General features: G+C 41.7%; 1 protein-coding gene across 3 annotated transcripts in view; it reads right to left on the bottom strand.

The window, feature by feature from the left end:
- Nucleotides 1-19,609, bottom strand: part of PPP2R2B (protein phosphatase 2 regulatory subunit Bbeta) — a 258,320-nt gene that overhangs the window by 14,890 nt on the left and 223,821 nt on the right. For all 3 annotated transcript variants that reach the window (XM_019478390.2, XM_014597663.3, XM_006265018.4), the window contains 2 exons: nt 12,231-12,408; nt 4,110-4,274 (listed from right to left, as the gene is read on the bottom strand). In XM_019478390.2, the coding sequence (XP_019333935.1) occupies nt 4,110-4,274; nt 12,231-12,408 (343 nt within the window). The remainder of the gene's footprint in view (nt 1-4,109; nt 4,275-12,230; nt 12,409-19,609) is intronic.

The raw sequence follows: 19,609 nt of genomic DNA, 5'->3' as shown, positions 1-19,609 counted from the left end.
AGAAGCACCTATGTAAAAGCTGATTCCAGGCAGAAAGCTGCCCTGCCACAAACATATATGCAAGGTTAATAGACATGATTTAGATGTGCAGTGATATCTTCTGCACTTTGATTAAACACTGGTGGTTATTAAATATCTCCTTTAGAGAATTCATCTTCAAAAGCCAGCGTTGCTTTTCATTTTGAACTTTGATGAACTGTCTCCATTCCAAATCACACATCGGCTGAACTGCAATTGACTGAAGGCCGATGCTTCTGAAGGATAGAGGAAAATCAATATGAAATGTCAAGGGAGAGGTCAAATTGAACTTGTTTTTGCCGTTGGTTTGTATGTTCACTGCAGACTAAAAGGACATATCAGTAGCTGAACAAAGGGAAATACCAAATATGGGTTTCTGGCACTGAAAATGTCAGGAAAATGTATTTTGTTTGCTGCTTAATTGTATTATGAATCTCAGCTGAGAGCTGTTGTTGCTGAGTAGCAAGAAACTGGAAAGAAACTGTGGAATTTAGGGAAAAACTGCCATTCAAAATCTTAATCTTTCCATATGGAAATAGACAGTGTTCCTCCTAATCTACTTTGCTTTTAACCTAGCAATACTGTGTGGATGTCAAGCTATAATTACACTCTTGGAAGATCAAAAGCATTTGTCTGTGCCTCATTTCCCATTAGCTCAAGGAGATAAGAACCTGAAATGAGATGAGGAAGTGCTGCCTAGATCTAGATTATTAGCGTTAGGATTCAGTAGTGCCAAATTTGTTCTTGCAATATTGCAACATCATGCATGCTGGATATCTTGTATGTTGTTCTTGTAAGGCATGGATCTGCAAAGAGGGGTTGGCTGTTCTGATTTGGAACAGGATCTATATTACAGGAAAATAGGTCCCTTCAGATATGGAACCAATCCAGAGAGACAGCTGGTTTAAAACTGGATTTTCAAAGGGGTTTGGATTCCAAGTTCTATTTGGAGCCCACCTGTAATATGCTTGTATTTCACTAGTCACACTTAGATCTTATCCTATTTTATGTTATCTTCTAACAGTAATAATCTGTAACACAAGTGTTGCTGGGTTCAGATAACCTCTTGCAAGTATTTCATGAACAGAGTCAGAACAACCATTAGGCTATGTGAACAAAAAGGACTCATGTGTAAATATGTGTAAATCTAAGATGCTCTACAAAATGGTAAATTCTACTCACAAGTAACTGTGTAGGAAAATATGGTGGATATTATGAATTTTCCAATAGCATGCATAGTACCATGGGACATCAATTCTACTGACAGAAGAAATGTAACCAAGCTGGGTTAGAGCAGGTAGTGCCACAGGAAGCAACTTCCATTTGAACAGTCACCATATGCTAACCTGTAGGACCTCTCTTCAGTATTTCTTCAGAAGCACCCCTGGCACTGCAGTACTTGCTGAATCCTACGCTAGTCATGTATTCTTTGCCATGTTATACTTTAACCTAAGATTCAAGCCTAGTTTTCTGGGGAGGGGTATCATAGGTGGAGAATCACCTCTTGAAATCTCTCTGAATCCTGTTAATAAAAAAGATGTCACCACATCTTGGTTCTATAACATATAATAAAGAGTAGAAAAGTGTGAAAAAAATATACTTGGAAAGATTCTTGTGAAAAAAACCCATGCCAACCAGTTTCATAAGTGCTTGTGACCTCCTATATTTTCATGTTTGCAAACATCCCATTCAAGAATTAGTGATAGAAAGCAAAAAAGACAAAAAAATTCTTGACAGTAGCCAGATACTACATGGACAGCATTTGCACCAAAAGTGCTTTCCTGGCCATTTTGGAATGCTCTTTGCATAAACAGCAGTAATAAAAAACTGCTAACACTTGCAGAGAACCACAGCTGGAATTGGGCAAGAGAAATAAAACCATGCAGCTTAAGTGACTGCTCATATGGCAGGCCTAACAAACCCTGGTATGCATTATATCTTGCTGTCCTTGTCTTAACTGTAACCTTTTTTGGTCAAGGCTCATATTTTTTAGTCTACATTCAACATATTATGCCTGTTATGGTGGGATCCTGGCCTCCAAGCAGCATCGTTACACAAATGATAATACTTACAATAACCCATCTGTGAACAAACTATTGGATATATCTATTTCTCACAAATGATTCATTGAATGGTTGTGAACAAATACCTTCTTAATAGTCACTTCCTGCTTGTAAATGATCAATGAAGAGAAAGAAGTGGGACAAATTAGCTGGATATATCATTGGCGACTCATAATTTGGTCAGCTTTAGTGAGGGTGAAATAAAGATGAGATATATAAATCCTTATGCCTCAGGGCATAATTACCCCAAAAAAGGTTAGGAACAAATTTTCTACCTGGTCTGCTTGTTCCAAGTTGTCCACTAAAAGGTTTTTCCCCCAACTTCTGAATTTTCAACTACTGCCAGTGACAGGATATGGGGACTAGTTGGACAAGTGGTCTGAACCAGTATAGCAATTCCTATATTCCTTGGTAAATGGGTTTTCCAGTCATCGCATGATAATTTTGATGCTCCAATATAAAAGTTTCACAAATAGCTTCTTACAACCTATTATCCATACCCTTACCAGCGCCCAGATACGCAGCACTGGATTCCACTGGGTGCATCTACACGTGTACTTTACCATGGAGTACACTAATTAGCTCCACAATAAAGCATCACTACCTATACACGCACCATTATTATGGTGCAGTAAAATAATTCACTCTGGCATAAGATAGCCCAAATTGCTGCTGTACCAAGGAGCTGTTTACTCTGGCATAAATTGCTCTGGAGTTTATAGCTTTGCATGTGTAGATGCACCCAGTAAGGTTATCTTCTTGCTCACAGGCCTGCCAAAGACTTGCATGATGCTGGAGCAAGATGATCCAATGCTGGAGTGAAATCTGGATTTTATTTTTTCTAGTCCATTTATCAACCATGACAAAAACCGCCATTCATTAGAGAGGGAAAGAAAGTGGAAAGTGTTGCATGGACCAATGAAATAGTCATGCCTGATTTCTGACTTATGAAAAACAATATCAGAATATAGTTAGACTTGACCTTGAGCCTGTATAGGAATGCTCCTGGATTTTTGGAAGGCACACATGAATCTGAGTTCTGCAAATTCAATTTTATATTTTGTAATGATCTAAGACAGGGGTGTCAAACTCAGTTGGCCACAAGGGTGCTGCAGGATCAGTCCGCAGGCCAGAAAAATATTGCAGGGCCAGCCACACAGGCTGGATCGTGCCTATGGAGCCCCCATCCTTCCCCCATTTCAGATTCAGTGCACAGTGCCCACTCCAGCCAGTTCGGGACCTGGTAGGAAGAGGCCCAGCATCCTGGGGCTTGGCTGCTGCTACAAGAACAGGTTGCAGTGCTGGGCTTCTTCCCATGGTGCTGCTGGGGCTCCAGCATTATGGATCACACCTGTGTACTTGGCTGCAGCCGTGGGAACAAGCTGCAATGCCGAGCTTCTTCCTGCAATGCTGCTGGAACTCTAGTGCCATGGCTCTCATTGGATTGGCTGCCAATTTCAGGCAAGAGCACCCAGGCAAGAGCAATGGCCTGGGGTCCCAGCAGCACCGCAGGAAATAGCTGGGCATTGTGGGAGCTTGGTTGCCACCCCAGAAACAAGCCGCAAGACTGCTGGGGCTCCAGCACCACGGGTTCTTCCCAGGCACTTGGCTGCTGCTGGGGGAAAGCCCCTATCAAGACCGTGGGCTGGATGACTCAGCTCTGCAGTCCAGATGTGGCCCACAGGCAGTATGTTTGACCCTTCTGATTTAAGACAAAGCCCCCACATGCAAACCCTTCCTAACTCTGGAGAGGTTCCCAGCAAAACTCCAGTCTGAATCTTAAGGGCTGATCTTGTATAAAACCATCTGATTCATATTTATCCAAATTTCAATTCCCTTTGTTGGGTGGGTTTTGTTTGATTTTCTTTAAAAATGTTTTTTCCCATAATGAGCTTTAGGTGACTCTGACCCTCAAGCTTTGTATGTAGTTGCGATTGAATCCTGTAATCAGATTTCTCCTTTCTTCGTTCACATCCCATCACTAAACGCCTCCATTCCTCAGCCCTGGTGAAGTGCAGAAGTACTCACATTTGGAGTGTCTGTCACACAAGGCAGATGCCCGCATGTCACACAGTCTTATTGTTCCTTTGCTGCTGCTGTAGACAAAGGTGTTGCAGTGGTGCGGATGGAATTCTGCGGCTGTGATCACTTCTGTTAGCTCCTCCATGTTGGCTGGCTTTATATCAACAATATCTGACACAGGCAAGTCAAGGAAAAGCAAACAGCAGGGACAAGTACTCTCAACATGCAGCCCTGGTGGTTATTAATCACCTCTGGCTTTTGTTATCATGCAGTGCTTAACTGGGTCACTTTGTTTTGGAAAGCAATTTTTCAGCTGCCCTGGTTTGTACTGGTGAATACAAAGGCAATGTTCAAAACTCTTCTGTTCTTAAATCCTGAGCAATAAGGTTCTGCATCAGGATCTCTCATCAAAGCCCTGTGTTCTAGCTCTCTAGGGGATATTCAGATGTCCAAGCTATTCAATGAGGCAAATCCCTGTAAACAGTGAAGGTAAAATCCTAACTTCATGGAAGTTAATGGGAAAACTTCCAAATTTCATCTTGAGTGCTTAAAGCGACTTATATTCACATCCATCATTAGGAAATTACCTGATCCTTGCACTAGCCATTCTTAGATGTCTGTTTTTGCAGACTGTATACAAATACGCAGCCTTTTACATAGCTACCAGAACAGTACTATTCATATGAGAATCCCTATTTTTGTGGGTTTTAAAAAGCCCTTTTTAGATAGCAAAACAGAGGTTTAGAGAGGTGAGGTGACAAGGCCAGGGTAGAACCCAGGTCAGCACTGATCTAACCTGTGGAACGTGCTGTCTCTGCATTGTCAGGCAAGAAGCACTTTGGCTGCTTGGATGAATAGCGTGCCCTCCTTACGTTGTTACCATTTACCAGCTATTCTGAGTTGTGTGTGTTCTGTAGTGTGTATTGTTATACATACGGTACCTGCTGATGGCTTTTCACATAAGCCGCTTGGGGCAAGGACTTGGTTGTTTTGGCTGGCACATTTTAGTGTTGTATGCCTTGATGACAGCATATGAATTAAATGATTCATATAGGGTCCAAATTTACCAGTGCTTGCATTTCCCAGTCCTCTGACAAGTATTCAGAAGGCAATGAGAAACCACTTTCTAAAAGCCCTACTCTCAAGAGATACATGCTATTGCTGAATATAGCAGACAGGAAACTATGGCTGGGATTTTCAAAATAGCCTAAGGGAGTCAGATGACCAAATCTCTTTGAAATTCAGCAGAACTAGGGCACCAAATTCTTTTAGCTTTCTTTAAAAATCTCAGACTATATCTCTTTGTTGAATTTAATCTGAACAATGGTATTGAGAGATGTCAAATTTCACTTCCCAGAGTTTAAATGAGATCAGTGTTAACATACAGACCAAAATAAACTAACATGCTCAAGAAAATCCCATCTTTTGTCACAGTATCTATTTACCTAGCAACCACAGCTGCTTGTAACACACAGCTTAGTACCCTCTTTGTCCAAAGAATCACAAGACTCCACTCTGACAAATTTGCCATGGGCCAGAATAAACATCTTTTATTACAGTCACTGGAAAATAACCCCATGTGAAATAACAATGGAACAACTCTCCCACCCCCACCCGCACACAAAACAACAAACACAACAGGCCATTGATGCCTTTGTAACGAACATTTTTCAAGTGCAGGTTCAAAAAAAATCCTGGACTGAAAACAAAGTCATCCTGAGATTTAGGTTGACATTTAAAAAATTAGTTAGACCTGCAAGCATAAGGGAAGCAGAAAAGACCCATGTCAATCGCACAAATTCCTAGTGGTAGATACGAACTTTTGATTGTCTCTAGCAGTCCAGCCCTAACACAGTGTTAGTGGTCACGGGTGGTAGGAGGGTTTAGATTTCACAGTCCTATCAGAACACCCTGCATGGGACAATTTACTGACTGTACATGGGGAAAAGACAGCACCATTACTTTCATCACCCCATGGAGAGCAAATTAAGGTCCTGCTGTTCACAGCAATTTCCAGAGAAAGGGAGGAGCGGGGAGGAAAATATGAACTTCTCAGTCCTGTGGGGATGGCTTAAACTGACAGCAAGAGAAGTCCTTTCCCCACTGCAGTACAGGGTGGGGGTGTGAAAGGGAGGATATCTTTGCTCTTGGTGGGAGAAAATGATGTAGCTGGGTAAACCTATATACAGTCATACATAGTGCCCAGCTCTTAGCTCAGCTGGTGCATCAGTTCTACCCTTCAGTTCCTCATCTCTTCATATGCTTTTTGGCATGAAGGATGGTTTGTGCTTAAAGGGCATTGTGAGCTCATCTACAGACTTCTTGTGTTGCTATTATTTGCATTTCGAGTAGCATGGGGACATTTCTTAATCTTTGTGACTCAGTTTCCTCCCCTGTAAAATAAGAACACCTTGTTTTTAGTCAGAGTGGCTCATGTATGCATCTTAGTGTACTTCACAAAGGCAAACAGCTTTATTTTCATGCTGCAAATAGGGCAACTGAGGCAGAGATGTAGCAGAGGTGTGAGGTAAGTTGCTCACAGTCCCTCTGTATGTCAGCTATAGAGTTTGTAACATAGCTCAAGCCAGCATCCTACCTACTATACTGCATTGCAATACAGGGCTAGTAACACTTACTTGGCTGCCTCACAGATTGCTCTGAGGGTAGATTTATTAACATCTGTAAAGCACCTTGATAGTCTAAAATGAAAAGTGATAGAGAAATGCATCGTGTTATTACACCTCTGGACCCTCACACAACTTGGCCAACATCCCTCAGTTCTGACCTGCAGTAAAACCTTGCTATTACAGCTCCAGGCCTTTGCTAAGCAGAGACTTCAAATCATGTCAAATTGTGCAATGGTTTTGCAGCGTGCACACAATCAGAACTGGAACAAAGCCCCCAAACTCATTTTTACTTGCAACTTAAGTAAGACTTGAGCTTAGGTCTCCAGACATGAAAGGCCTGCTATTACCTCTGAAGGTTTTTAAACCTAATTAAACTGCACTGCACTTTGCTGAGCAGGAGCTTTTCACATGATGCATCTGTCTTTTGTTTTAACTAACAAACAATTTCTACATTTTTAAAGAACTTGCATTAAGTTCTCAATGGTATCTCCAACAGGAAATGTTTACTGAGAAATCAGCTATCCTAAAAGAATTGTTTTAAAATGCTTGGGGCCAAACTGAAATCAATGGACGTTGGACCAGGCCATGCCTACAGGATAAACTTACTGTGCTCCTAAGCCATGTCCTCATGTACCTCCTAGACTGCCATGTCTGCATGGTGCTTTGGGTGATTTTGCTAGCACTTCTGAGTGACTGTGACAGTTAGAAATCCTATGGCACTGTTAGGACATGGCTGGACTGTCCTAACAAGTTTAGGAGGCAGTCTGCTCAGACCACCATAACGTGCTTGAGGATACTGCTCTGTAGTCTGGGAAATTTATCACATAGATATGGCTTGAAAAAAGTCTGACCCTTGAAATCTGCAGGCAAGCAAAATATTACAGAGTGGTGTAAGGGACAGAGGAGCCTGGCAAAAGCCAGCAAGAATCTCAGTTTGCACAAAATCAAAATAATAATCTGAAGTCATTGGTCCAGACTTTGATTTCAGTTAAGGTAGTGTAAATTAATAGGGAAATGCAATAGTTTCATAGTTATTAGGGTCAGAAGGGACCTATTAGATCATCGAGTCTGACCCCCTGCTCTAGGCAGGAAAGAGCACTGGGGTCAGATGACCCCAGCCAGGTGTCTGTCCAATCTCCTTTTGAATATTTCCAAGGAAGGGGACACCACCTCCCTTGGAAGCGTATTCCATATTTTGGTGACCCTCACTGTAAAGAACTTTTTTCTGATGTCCAGCCTGACTTTGCTCACTTTTGTCCATTGTTTCTAGTTACCCCGACTGTCGCCCTGGTAAACATCGTATCCCCCACTTTCTGCTGACCCCCCCCGATGAGTTTGTAGGCGACCACAAGATCACCTCTCAGCCTCCTCTTGTGGAGGCTAAAGAGGTTCAGGTCTCCCAATTGGTCCACATAGGGTTTTTTCTGTAGGCCTTTAACCAGACAGGTGGCCCTCCTCTGAACCCTTTCCAGGTTATCCACATCCCTCCTGAAGTGCAGCGACCAAAACTGGATTCAGTGCTCCAGCTGCGGCCTGACCAATGCTGCATAGAGGGGGAAAATCACCTCCCTAGACCTGTTTGTGATGCACCTACTGATGCAAGAAAGAGTGTGGTTAGTTTTACTTATTACCTCATCACACTGGTGACTCATTTATTTTGGAGTCGATTATGACTCCGAGGTCCCTTTCCACAGCTGTGCTGCTTACAATGGTCCCTCCAAGACTACAGGAGTGCTGATAATTTGTCCTCCCCAGGTGCAGACTTCCTGAGAATTGTCTACTAATCTAGAAAATATTCTGTATTATAAATAGCATCTGACAAAATCCCTTTTTGCTTATGTAAGCTCATGCCTCCTTGCACCAGTTAGCACCTAAGGTGCCACCCTGCTCTAACTTTTGCCTGACTAACATGGCTAACTGCTTCCGTTATAAATAGCTGTCCATAAAATGTCTCTGGTCCTTAAGGCTACTCTTGTGTTCCGTGTTCCTGGGATATCCCCACTGAAGCTAGAGGATACATTAAGGAACATAGACAGAACTGCATAATCCAGAACTGAGCCTTCAACTCAGTGTAAAAATCCCATTAATAAGAAATTTATGACATCTGTAAACTATGTAATGAGGCAGGTCCCTTTAAACAGTGAAGGTAAAATCCTAAATCCATGGAAGTCGCTAGCAAAACTTCCAAATTTCATTTTGGGTGCTTAAAGCAACTTATTTTCACATCCAGCATTAGGAAATTACCTGGTGTTTGCTTGAAAAAACAAAACAAAATAGTAGTTAGGTTAAAAAAAGGGAAATCAGTTATAACAAGTACCAGCTCATATGCCATAGCAGGAAAATACATTCACCTGTGGACTCAACTTCAAATTTACAAGTTAGAGTTAAGGGGGAAGATGTGGGCTGAGCTGCAGTTGCATCAGTTTTTCAAATAACAATCTAAGGCCACAAAACATCATTCTTTAGGGAGCTGGTTTTAAGCGGGAAAAAAGCAAATGCCCTATCCTGCCCCCCAGTATTGCAGTTGCTTTTCTCTCCCCTCCTAAAAGTGTCAGCTCCATGACTAAGCAGTATCCCTGAAGCGGATTTCAGAAATCAGGATGTGCAGCTAACTAGACATCCACGCACCCAAAACACTGTGATCAGGGAGAATGCTAGGAAGCTGGTTTCAGGAGGACTGGATAGGATTTGTCAAATGCTGACATGTATAAATGCTCCCTGACGTATCAGAAGGACTCCTTCATTTATGATATGCCAGTTTGACATACGTAAGTTCATACAATCCCCTGGCAGAAGGCTTGGGAACACAACAGAGCAGCAGTATGCCTTCTGCTGATGTCCTAAGCCCCAGATTTCCCAAGGAACTTAAACTGAAGTCCAGGTGAGTTGTGATCATGACTTTCCTCACAGCACTTTTATCAACAGTAGTTATCAGCACTAGTATCTTGACAAAATTCAGATGAGAAGGAGGTAGATAGTTGTCCATCTAAAGTCCTGACGTTGTGACTGAATACGGGCTTCTTCACACTCTTTCCTGGTCAGGCCGCAGCTGGAGTACTGCGTCCAGTTCTGGGTGCCACACTTCAGGGGGGATGTGGACAACATGGAGAGGGTCCAGAGGAGGGCCACCCACATGATCTGGGGGCAGCAGGGCAGACCCTACGAGGAGAGGCTATGGGACCTGAACCTGTTCAGCCTTTGCAAGAGAAGGCTGAGGGGGGACCTGAAGGCCGTCTATAAACTTACCAGGGGGGGCCAGGGGGGTTTGGGAGAGACCTTGTTCCCCCGAGCGCCTCCCGGAGTAACAAGGAAAAATGGCCATAAGTTGCTGGAGAGTAGGGTTAGACTAGACATCAGGAGGCGCTACTTCACAGTCACGGTAGCTAGGATCTGGAACCAACTTCTAAGGGAAGTGGTGCTCACTCCTACCCTGGGGGCCTTTAAGAAGAGGCTCAACATTTACCTGGCTAGGGTCATTTGAGCCCAGTTTTCTCTCTTGCCCAGGCAGGGGGTCGGACTAGAAGATCTACGAGGTCCCTTCTGACCCTACATCTATGAATCTATGAAACAACTGTGGACAGTTGCAGCCTGCTGTTCAAATACCACCACCATCCACTCCAGGGTGGCTGCATTTCTATGGTTTCTGGATTGCTCCCCCGCTGATAAGAAGTTTACTGAGTGCTTTAGCTATTTCTCAGTGGAAAATACCATCTAAACATCAGTGATTATTAGTGACCCCATTGTTTATTATTCCCGATGTGGCTGTTATAAGGGTGACTGGCATGTTCTCATTTATATAACTGTGACTGGCAGCCTGTCACACCTGTTATCTATAATGGAAACCACACTATTCATATTTTTCTCTCCTTGTTTTCCACAAGGCATCCATCTCCTAAATCACCTAAAGAAATTCCCCTCCTCCACTTAGACCCTGCAGGCAAAATTCAACAACATGTCACCCAAGCTGGAAAGCATCAGCTTGTAATGATGCCCAGCTGAGCTGTGTTCAATCTTTTGGCTCTTGGAATTGGAGGATTCGGTATAATGGGTAAAGAAAAAAAAATTAAAAAAGAAGGCATAAGACAGAGCTGATCAGTGCCAACACTCTAGCTGCTATGGTAACATATTTGCATCAGCAACAAGAGCAACAGAAATAGAAAGAGAAAGGAAAGGTCTCAGGAGTCACGATCTAGTTTTTCTTAGCAAAGATTTTAAACACTGGCCAGACTGGGATACTCAAATTATAATCATAATACACCATGAATAGTAAAGCCTGATACTTCTATAGCAGCTTTCTCCAAAAATCTCATAGCATTTTAAAGGCTGTAAAGACCAGAAATACCATCCCACAGCACTGACCTACGCATGTGAGTTTGGAAGGGAAGTCATTATGGAAGTTGCATTACCTTTTCTCACCATTAGACCTGATGCATACTAGCATAGGGCAGCTTGTGGGCGAAGTTTTGCCCTATTTTTCTTGTTGATCCATTGCTGCCACCGCACTTTCCATCTGTTGTGATTTGTGGATGGTTGGGTTGTACTGGCCCTCTCTCACTAATTACTTGCTTTGGTGGGCTTTGCTCAGGAATCCCAGTTACCACGAAGGCTGGCCCTCTGTGGTTCTCAGATTTGCCCATCTGATCCTAACCTTGACCCTACTCATTAGTCTCCTTTCCCCAACTTAACTGTCCTTTCTACCTTTGTGGCCACTTCCCTGTCCCCTCACTGTCATTCCTGTGGCTTATTCCTTTTGGAAGGATTCGAAATCACTTAAGAAAATAATAGAAATCATATCTAAGTCATAGCACCAGTCAGAACATGAGTTAGTGTGCAAGGAGACACACCTCTGATGCACGTGTTTTATAGGACCAAACCCTGAACTCCTTACTCAGTGCATGATCAGTCCACACTGCTAGAGTTCCCACTGAAGCAAAGAACGTGTCTGCTTTTGGAAGTCTCTTTACTGGGAAACATCTCAGAATATAAACCTAGCTTTATTCATGGTATGTTGCAAGATACACTTATTGCATTTAGCTGTTAATTTTCTTTCTGTGTTCCTGCTTTAGTGACTGCAAGTAAGAACCTACTGACAGGAAACAGGATAATCAGCAGTAATAAAAATAGAACTAAAATAATTAAGAGCATGTGGTAGGTTAAAAGCATAAATCCTGAATACTTCTCTCAACTTTTAGTTAAGTCCTTCAGGCAAAACATCCATAAGCTTCACTTGGGAATTTTGCCAGAATAAGTAAAGAAGCCCTGCGTAAAGATGTCAGTATTTGACTTATTTACATACAGTCAGGAACAAATAGCATAATATTTGATTAATGGTTAAATAAGAAAAAAACCTCATTCAAATGTCAGAATATCAAATACAAACCCTCTTTAAAAAAGATGCAAGCTCAAGATTCAGATGAGCTTACTCTTCTCAAGCCTGGGTTCTGCATGAACCTCTTCTGATTGGACAATGATTCCACCAGTTGCATGAATCAAAGGATACTAAAACTTTGATTGGTGATTTCAAAGTTCCATAAGTTTATCCTCAGGTCATCAGCTGACATGTAGGTTTCATAGTCACTATTTACGGATATGGAGTTGATGTGATATGTGTGTGCATTGGCAAACACTCTTCTGGGAGTGGCCTCCACCATTAGATCCATGGGCCTCAGCACAGGTACCTGGCAAGGCAAGGGAAAAAAGGAAAAGCAGGGTGTTAAGATTAAAAAAAATCTCAGAATTAAAGAGTTCATTGCAACTTGCATATCAGTGTACTTAGGCCCCTATAAACAAATGAAAGCCCAGTTTAGTTCATTTAAGGCACTGGCCACGTATAGGGGACATGACATGAATTAGCTTTTGCCTCAGGCTCAAGGCTTGAATCTGACCTAGATCAGTACTGTTTCACAGCAGTAGTTCATCCTGTGACTGTTTGATGCACCGTGTAAAATAGGTCGGTGGTCTTAGTCCAGTTCTCATTTGATAGTTGCATGTATCGCTAACATCACCATCTCAGCTGATACTAACCCTTTGCTGGCAGTCTCTAGTCCCAAGGGATATGACCGTGCCCTACAAATTAATTCAAACCTCAGTAATAAGTTAGTATACATACTGCAGCCAGGACACTGAGCAGTAGAAAAGAAACCAAATGTAGAAATTCTTTATTTTCAGAAAGCAGAAATTGGTTGGGTCAGTGAGTAATCCAGTGAAAAAGACCTACTACCCCTTATCCCACTGCCACTCTGGCCATGAGTTCCTCTTTGGTCTCTCATACAATTTCTGCCTCAGTTTTCCTATTTACTAAAAAAGAGACAATATTGATTTAATTCACAGGGCTCTTGTAATAAGACGTTAAAAGGTCCAGATTTATGAGGACATTTCAGAAACTAACGGCAATTGCAAAATAAAACTGTTTTGTGGGCAGTGATCATTTATTGGACCACATCACTTTTCTACATATACTTGTAATCAATGGGTGCATTCAACAGTGCTGCTATCAGCGTTTATTGCTGCTGTGTACTTTTCTACTTTGTCTCAAACATACAGCCATTTTGTCCTTAGTTTCTGAAACACCCTAAAGAAAACAAAACCAAAACCTGCTCTTTTTCAGAACTAACTGCTATACTGCGTTACTCTGAACAGCATATTTAAGGCTATGCAGTAAGACCCTTCCGTCAGATCTACATGAGTGGAGTCCTGTTTCCACATTCAGGTTCATATACCAGAATGGTATTTTAGAGATAAATGTTTATACTTGGGTTTACTAGAATGCTCCTAAATGCAAGCACCTTTTATTCATGTTAAATCCAAATATGTAAAAAGCCAAAAAAGAGAGAACATGACTATAGTTTTCTCAATCACCTCCATTCAGCAATATCTTTACTGTCTGCTATTTAGCCAATGATTGTTAACAGGGACACCTCAGTCAGTATTGATTTTCATCTCTTCATATTAAAAAAATGGAATTAGAGACAATAAGAGAGAAAAACATAGAAACTATGAAGTAGATGATGATACAGGCAAAAAAGAAACTGTGACATGCAGTTTTTCTTTCACATTTATTAACTGGACCTCATGCAAGTCATCAGTGAATGAACTGAGGCAGTCAAAAACAGTGTATGCAAAGAAAAGCATAAGTAATATCATCAGCCATAACGCTCTTAAGGCAACTTAATACAGTAGAAAGGTGTTAGCCTATGCTTCCTTTTGCCAATAAACTATTCCCTCAAGCTACTTCATTACTGTGTGTATTATCTGTATACTGCCCAAAGAGATTTCACATGGCTGCTGAGGTGGGGATGGGGGTATGACAGCCAGGATCAAGTGACACTAGAACATAGGAACTGCCAGCTCAGAGCCTGAGCTTAATGTGATGAGCCTGCTTTCTAATTCAGCCTGACATATTCAATGATGCATCATTTGCTGTTGAAGGACTTTGCTCAGCCATCTGGGGACATGGTCTAGCATTTTGCTCAGAGACTGTAGGAAGCAAGCTGTCATTCAGACTGTCAGAAACATGATGGCTTGCAAAGGTAAAGGTTTCAAGTGTAACACCAGGACTTTCTAGAAACAAAAATAAATACCAGCATGTAAAGGTTTTGGCATAAGATTTAATTCACCATAATGCTGATAAAGCTACTTCTAGATTGTTATACTACATTCTCTAACCCCATCTTCATTGACATCTCCAAAGCCCATGCTAATGTCTGCAACAATTGGCGCTGGTAGAACAAACACATCTGTTTAAGAGTAGTGGTTATTCTCTACAACTCCAAATGTGGACCGAGTTACTCAATATAATTAACTTATTTGTATAGAAAAGCTTTCTATAAGCAAATTAGTTTTCGGGAGAGAAGACTCCTACTAATGGTACAGTTACCATTTATCTTCAACTAATACAAGTCTCTACTGCAAGGATAAAATCAAATTCTAGAGACTTTATGCATTTCTTACTTGCACGGTTTACAACACAAAGTCCTGCTGGCAGAGCTGTGTTCGCTATGAAAAAAACATATCTCACAGCCAATGCAGCTATGCCAGCAACTCCCTCCCTTTCCCTGCTCCTCCCCACTCTATGGCTAGGGACAGAAGTTACACATTAACCAGTTTAAGTGATCAGAAACTGGTTTAAACCTGTAACAGAACAGAAGTTCAGTGCACAGAAACCAGTTTCAAAATGGCTGAAACTGGTTTAAGATAAACCTGGTTGAATGTAGTATCAGACTTAATTTAGGTCAAACTGGTTTATGACACTTCTGTCCCAGACCCCTCCCTGGTTCAAGTTAAATCAGAGTCCCCCAGCATCCCAGCATGTTGCAGCCTTGGGCTGGGCTGGGCTGTCTGCTGCAGACAGAGGGCTGTCCCTGTCCCTCTGCTCCCTAGCTGGAGCAATGAGGGCTGACTCACTACCCCCCTTCTGGGATCTGGGGCCATGAAGGGGGGTTAAACTTCTCTTCCCTTGAGTATGGAGCTGCCCTGCCCTGCTTACTTGGTGCTGGCTGTGACTGTGGACTAGAAATGGAAGCAGGAAGAGGAAGCAATGAGCAAACCTGCAGAGTCCTGCTGTTGTGATTGTGGACTGCAAATGCCAGAGACCTTGGGGGCCACAGGAAGAGGAAGCAAACACATAGCCCATGCTGGCTATGTGCCAGAGCCATGCATTAGCACCCCCAGCTTCTGGCCTGAGCCACTGTAGGCACGTGGCTCCATTTCCTGAATCAAAAATGACGGTCTGTTCATTTGCTTAGCTTAGACTAACCTGCAAAGACCGAATCAATTCAGCCTTTTTGACTGCCTGTACTTAGCCTATGTGGACACATCTGGGATGGCAGGAGGTTTCTGTTCACAAAACTTGTGTCATTTGGGGCAAATGCTTCAATTCTGATTTAACCCCCCCCCCCCCCCTTTGCCAGTGTAATTAAAATTATATTACCGGATGGAGGAAACTTCCTGAGGGAGGTGGAGTGGCTGGAATGTACTGCTCAGCTGCTAGCCCCAGATGGTAAATGGGCCCTTTGGGACTACTTCCAGCTGGTACAGAGCACCCTGTTTGTTTTAACCTGGGCTACAGTGGAGAATCAGGGAGTTATAACTGGTTGCTGGGTCTCAGATCCTCCTCCTTTTTTCTTCTCCTAGGTTGTGGATTGAGGGAAAGGATCCATCCTTTGTTTACTGCTTCTCTAAGCAGAAGGCACAGCCATGTAAAAGCCTTAGCCCCTGGACATCAGATACACATAAGTTGGTATAATTGGGTTTTACATCTGAAAAAGGGAGAAACAGCCCTACGCTGGTGTGACTCATATCTGGCATAGAAATATCCTGGAGAAACTCAGGGGTAAAACAATTTTACTACTGTACATTACATCAACATAGATGTCATCAGTCTGCAGCAGATCCCAGGAAAGTCATTTGCTCTATTGTGTGCTCCTCTTCCACCTGGTGGTGAGGTGCTATAATGGTCCTATGATGGCCAGCAGGAGAGCTGGTTGTCTGTCTACCCTGGATCCCAGTTTATGTTCAAAGCCAATGTAAGTTACACCAGCATAAAGGTGTGGTATGTCCAGTCTTTTTCTGCTGCCCTTAAGCTGCCAGAGTCTGGCAATGCTGTTACCTAGTATTTGCTCTCCTCCTTCCTCTGCAGTGCAACAGGCAACCAAAGTGAGTTGGGTTCTTGGGGCTCCAACAAGGGCAGTAGCAGGTGATACCAAGATGGGATATACCTCTCTCATCGCAACAAAGCAATTCAACCACGTTGCTTTAAAAATCACACGTGGCTCAAGAAACACATTATCAATTCCAAACCAAATACATATTTTCTTCTTAATACAGTTGTATTTATGAGCCACAGCTTTGATGCTGCTGTTATAGACAGCTATGTATAGAAAGGGAAGGGGGTGAAGAGATAGAAACAAACAACCATCAGAGGTAGGAACATTTGTATATTTTTAGAGATCCCAAAGAAACGAAATGCAGGTGATTTCAGCAAACAGTCCCATTTTCTTGCTCATTTTGACTGCACAGAATCTAAGCTACTTGGAATTTGTACTGAGAATACTTAGCACAAGGGGAAAAGTTTTTTTTCTCTTTTCATCATCACTTGCGTTCATATATTCCTCTGAAAACAAAAGCTTGATCCCTTTCATTATCATACAGAGATGAAGCAATGAAAAGAAGATCCTTGGATTTTGTGAAAATGAAAGCAATTTTAGTTTTCCTGTAGAAAAGAGGTCAGGGAAGAAAGCAAGCCATTTGGCTTGGGAAGCCTAAGTAAAAAAAGTAAATCGTTAAGTAAAAAATCACTTCTGTCTGTAGTCTGTCCCCTGGCCAGTACTGGTTTGTTCTCTGCTATATATTTTCCAGTCCTCCATCTAGTCAAGGTTTAAAAGGTCTCAAGCTACATAGCTGCAGATGCTTCCCTTGGGAGACTATTCCAGTCTCACAGACCTCCTCATTACAATTCTGCTTAACATACAACAAATGGAGACAAAAAAAACCCTCTGGTCTGTTGTATTACTACTACAAACTACCTTGCATCCTGCAAAGATCTGCTATGCTGAATCATAGCCACCAGAAATTTAAGGTAGAAGGCAATGAACTTACTCAGAATTATAGCACTTAGCAACTGTTAAATGAAAATGCCTAGTAAAATGTCTGGTCATTTGACAGCAATTAAAAAAAGCTTTTAAAAATATATATATTTTATACCTAATTGCCCTTGTGTTAGCTTCTATCTAACCCAGACCACTTCTAGTTGCAGTGTCCTGACAATCTTGAACAATACAGAAGACTTCTAAATGCATTCCCTATTCAATTACTGAACTAACCTGCAGGGCAGTATCTGGTATTATATATACCCATTATTAAAGGGTAATTCAGTGTAACAAACCGAATCAAGTACATACAAAGGCTGTCAAATAAAATAAACTGCTAACAAATTAAATTACTTTCTGTTTTCGGGAAGGAGAATGTCAGTCATTTTTCATCTTTAAAAATATATGTCTTAATTTTTCTTTTTGATTTTAAAGAAGGACCCCTCTTGCAATGCAGAGGCTATTGCACCCGTCTGATATGCATATGATGCTCAATCCTGTTCTCCTTGCCTTGCGAAGTCTTCCCCTTTCCTGAATTAATGAAGCAATAATCCTCCCATGAGCTGTAAAATTCATTTCTGCCATGGTTCAGTGGCAGATATGGTTCAAAAAACAAGAGACCCAGCCCAGCCTTGGCCTCTTTTCATACTTCAGAATTACTTTTCTTTCCTCCAGATTCTGCCTTTAATCAAAAAGATCATGGCAGAGTTAATCCAATAAACATAATTATTATTCTCTGGTTATCATCAGGTTTCTTCCTTTTATTATGTGTTATGCTGACTGTCACAACATACTACCTTCTCCTGTTAGAGAAGAGCTTAGTGGGGCAGAATTTGTTTCTATATTTAAATTCTGACTAATGCTGCTCTACTGAATTTGCTTTCACTTATAACATCATCTCTCTCAATCCTCCCATGTTTAGATTATGACCCAGTTTCTGGAGTCATGTGATTTTACATGAACTCTCACAAACAAACAAGGCCAGCATATATTTTTTTTTTCAAATACACAATGACTGTTATGTCAGTCTCATGCTCTTTGGGATCAAGTTCACAATTTATAAACAGCAAGCACTTCCATGTCTCACAAATGTGTCAGGAACACTATTTTTTCATTTTATTGCTAGTGCAATTTCTGTTACAATTTCTCTTGTAATTAGTCCTCTCCTTTTGTGGTTGCAGTTTTAAAAAATAAGGGTGAAACTTGTTCACTTATATACTTGTTCACACATATAGGAATGGGGTTGGTGATAACAACTGTGTGGCAAAGGTTAGAAATTAATGACCTAAAACAATTATCAATCTAGTATAATTCAAATGCTGCAGGATTCCCTCCTGCTGCTTAACTTAACTGGTTCTGAAAACTTCAAGTCAGGATTCTGCATCTCTGATGTAAGTAATTTTCAACAACACCTGAACTGTGTAGAACTTACAGAATTTGGGTGTTAAACAAATAAAGTCCGCTGAAATTAGGGATGTGTGGAACCCAGGCCTAATGTTACTAAACAACTACAGAAATTAATATTGGACTGCCCCCTCATCTTGGATTGCCAGGGGCTGTGCTCCTTTGAAACTTTATAATGGAGTTTCCCCCACCAAGAAATTCTGCGATGAGGATGAATCAGTTGACTATAGGTGGAACTAAAATGGTGAGATATGTGCAGGGCTCCATGGGCAACTCAAGTGAAAAGCCTTCAACAGAGAGCTTTTTGGCTCCCTGGTTCTGGTTATATTCCACATGCTGCAGCTCTGTCTTGCTGCAAATAAGCTAATGGCACTTATTCTTTTGTCTTTCACTCAGGGATCACCAAGCTTTTTATAGGTTGGAATGATAAACGAATGTGTAAAAGGGGTTTGAGATCCCTGAGCTTCTGAGTTTGTGACAAGTAATCTAAAAATGTCATTAAAAGAAAATCAGACTTTAACAGCAGCAGCAAATCAGTGATCTTCAAATAGAGTAGAACCTGGATCAGTTATATTTGGATGATTCTCAACCCCTTTAATTTTCAGGATGGGCCACTCAGCTGTTTACTGTGACTTTTACTTCAAAGGGTGCCATATCTCTGATCAGTGCCTCTCTGGAATACCTCAGCAGTCCTAGGCATCTAACTGGAGAAGAAGCAGCTTTTAAAATAAAAACTGCAGCAAACATCTGGAACACGTCAGTGGTCCCACACAGATGTTTACTGTGGCTCTATGTAGTCCAAATTACTTTACAAATCCTGCTCTTCGCAGAAAGATAAGGAATGTACTCCTGCAAATTATCCAGGTTCTACTGGACTTAATGACACTAA

This window comes from Alligator mississippiensis, chromosome 9, assembly GCF_030867095.1.
Source record: "Alligator mississippiensis isolate rAllMis1 chromosome 9, rAllMis1, whole genome shotgun sequence".
Classification (NCBI taxonomy): Eukaryota; Metazoa; Chordata; order Crocodylia; family Alligatoridae; genus Alligator; species Alligator mississippiensis.
Note: the sequence above shows the minus strand (reverse complement) of the source record. Positions and strands in the feature narration are given on the sequence as shown.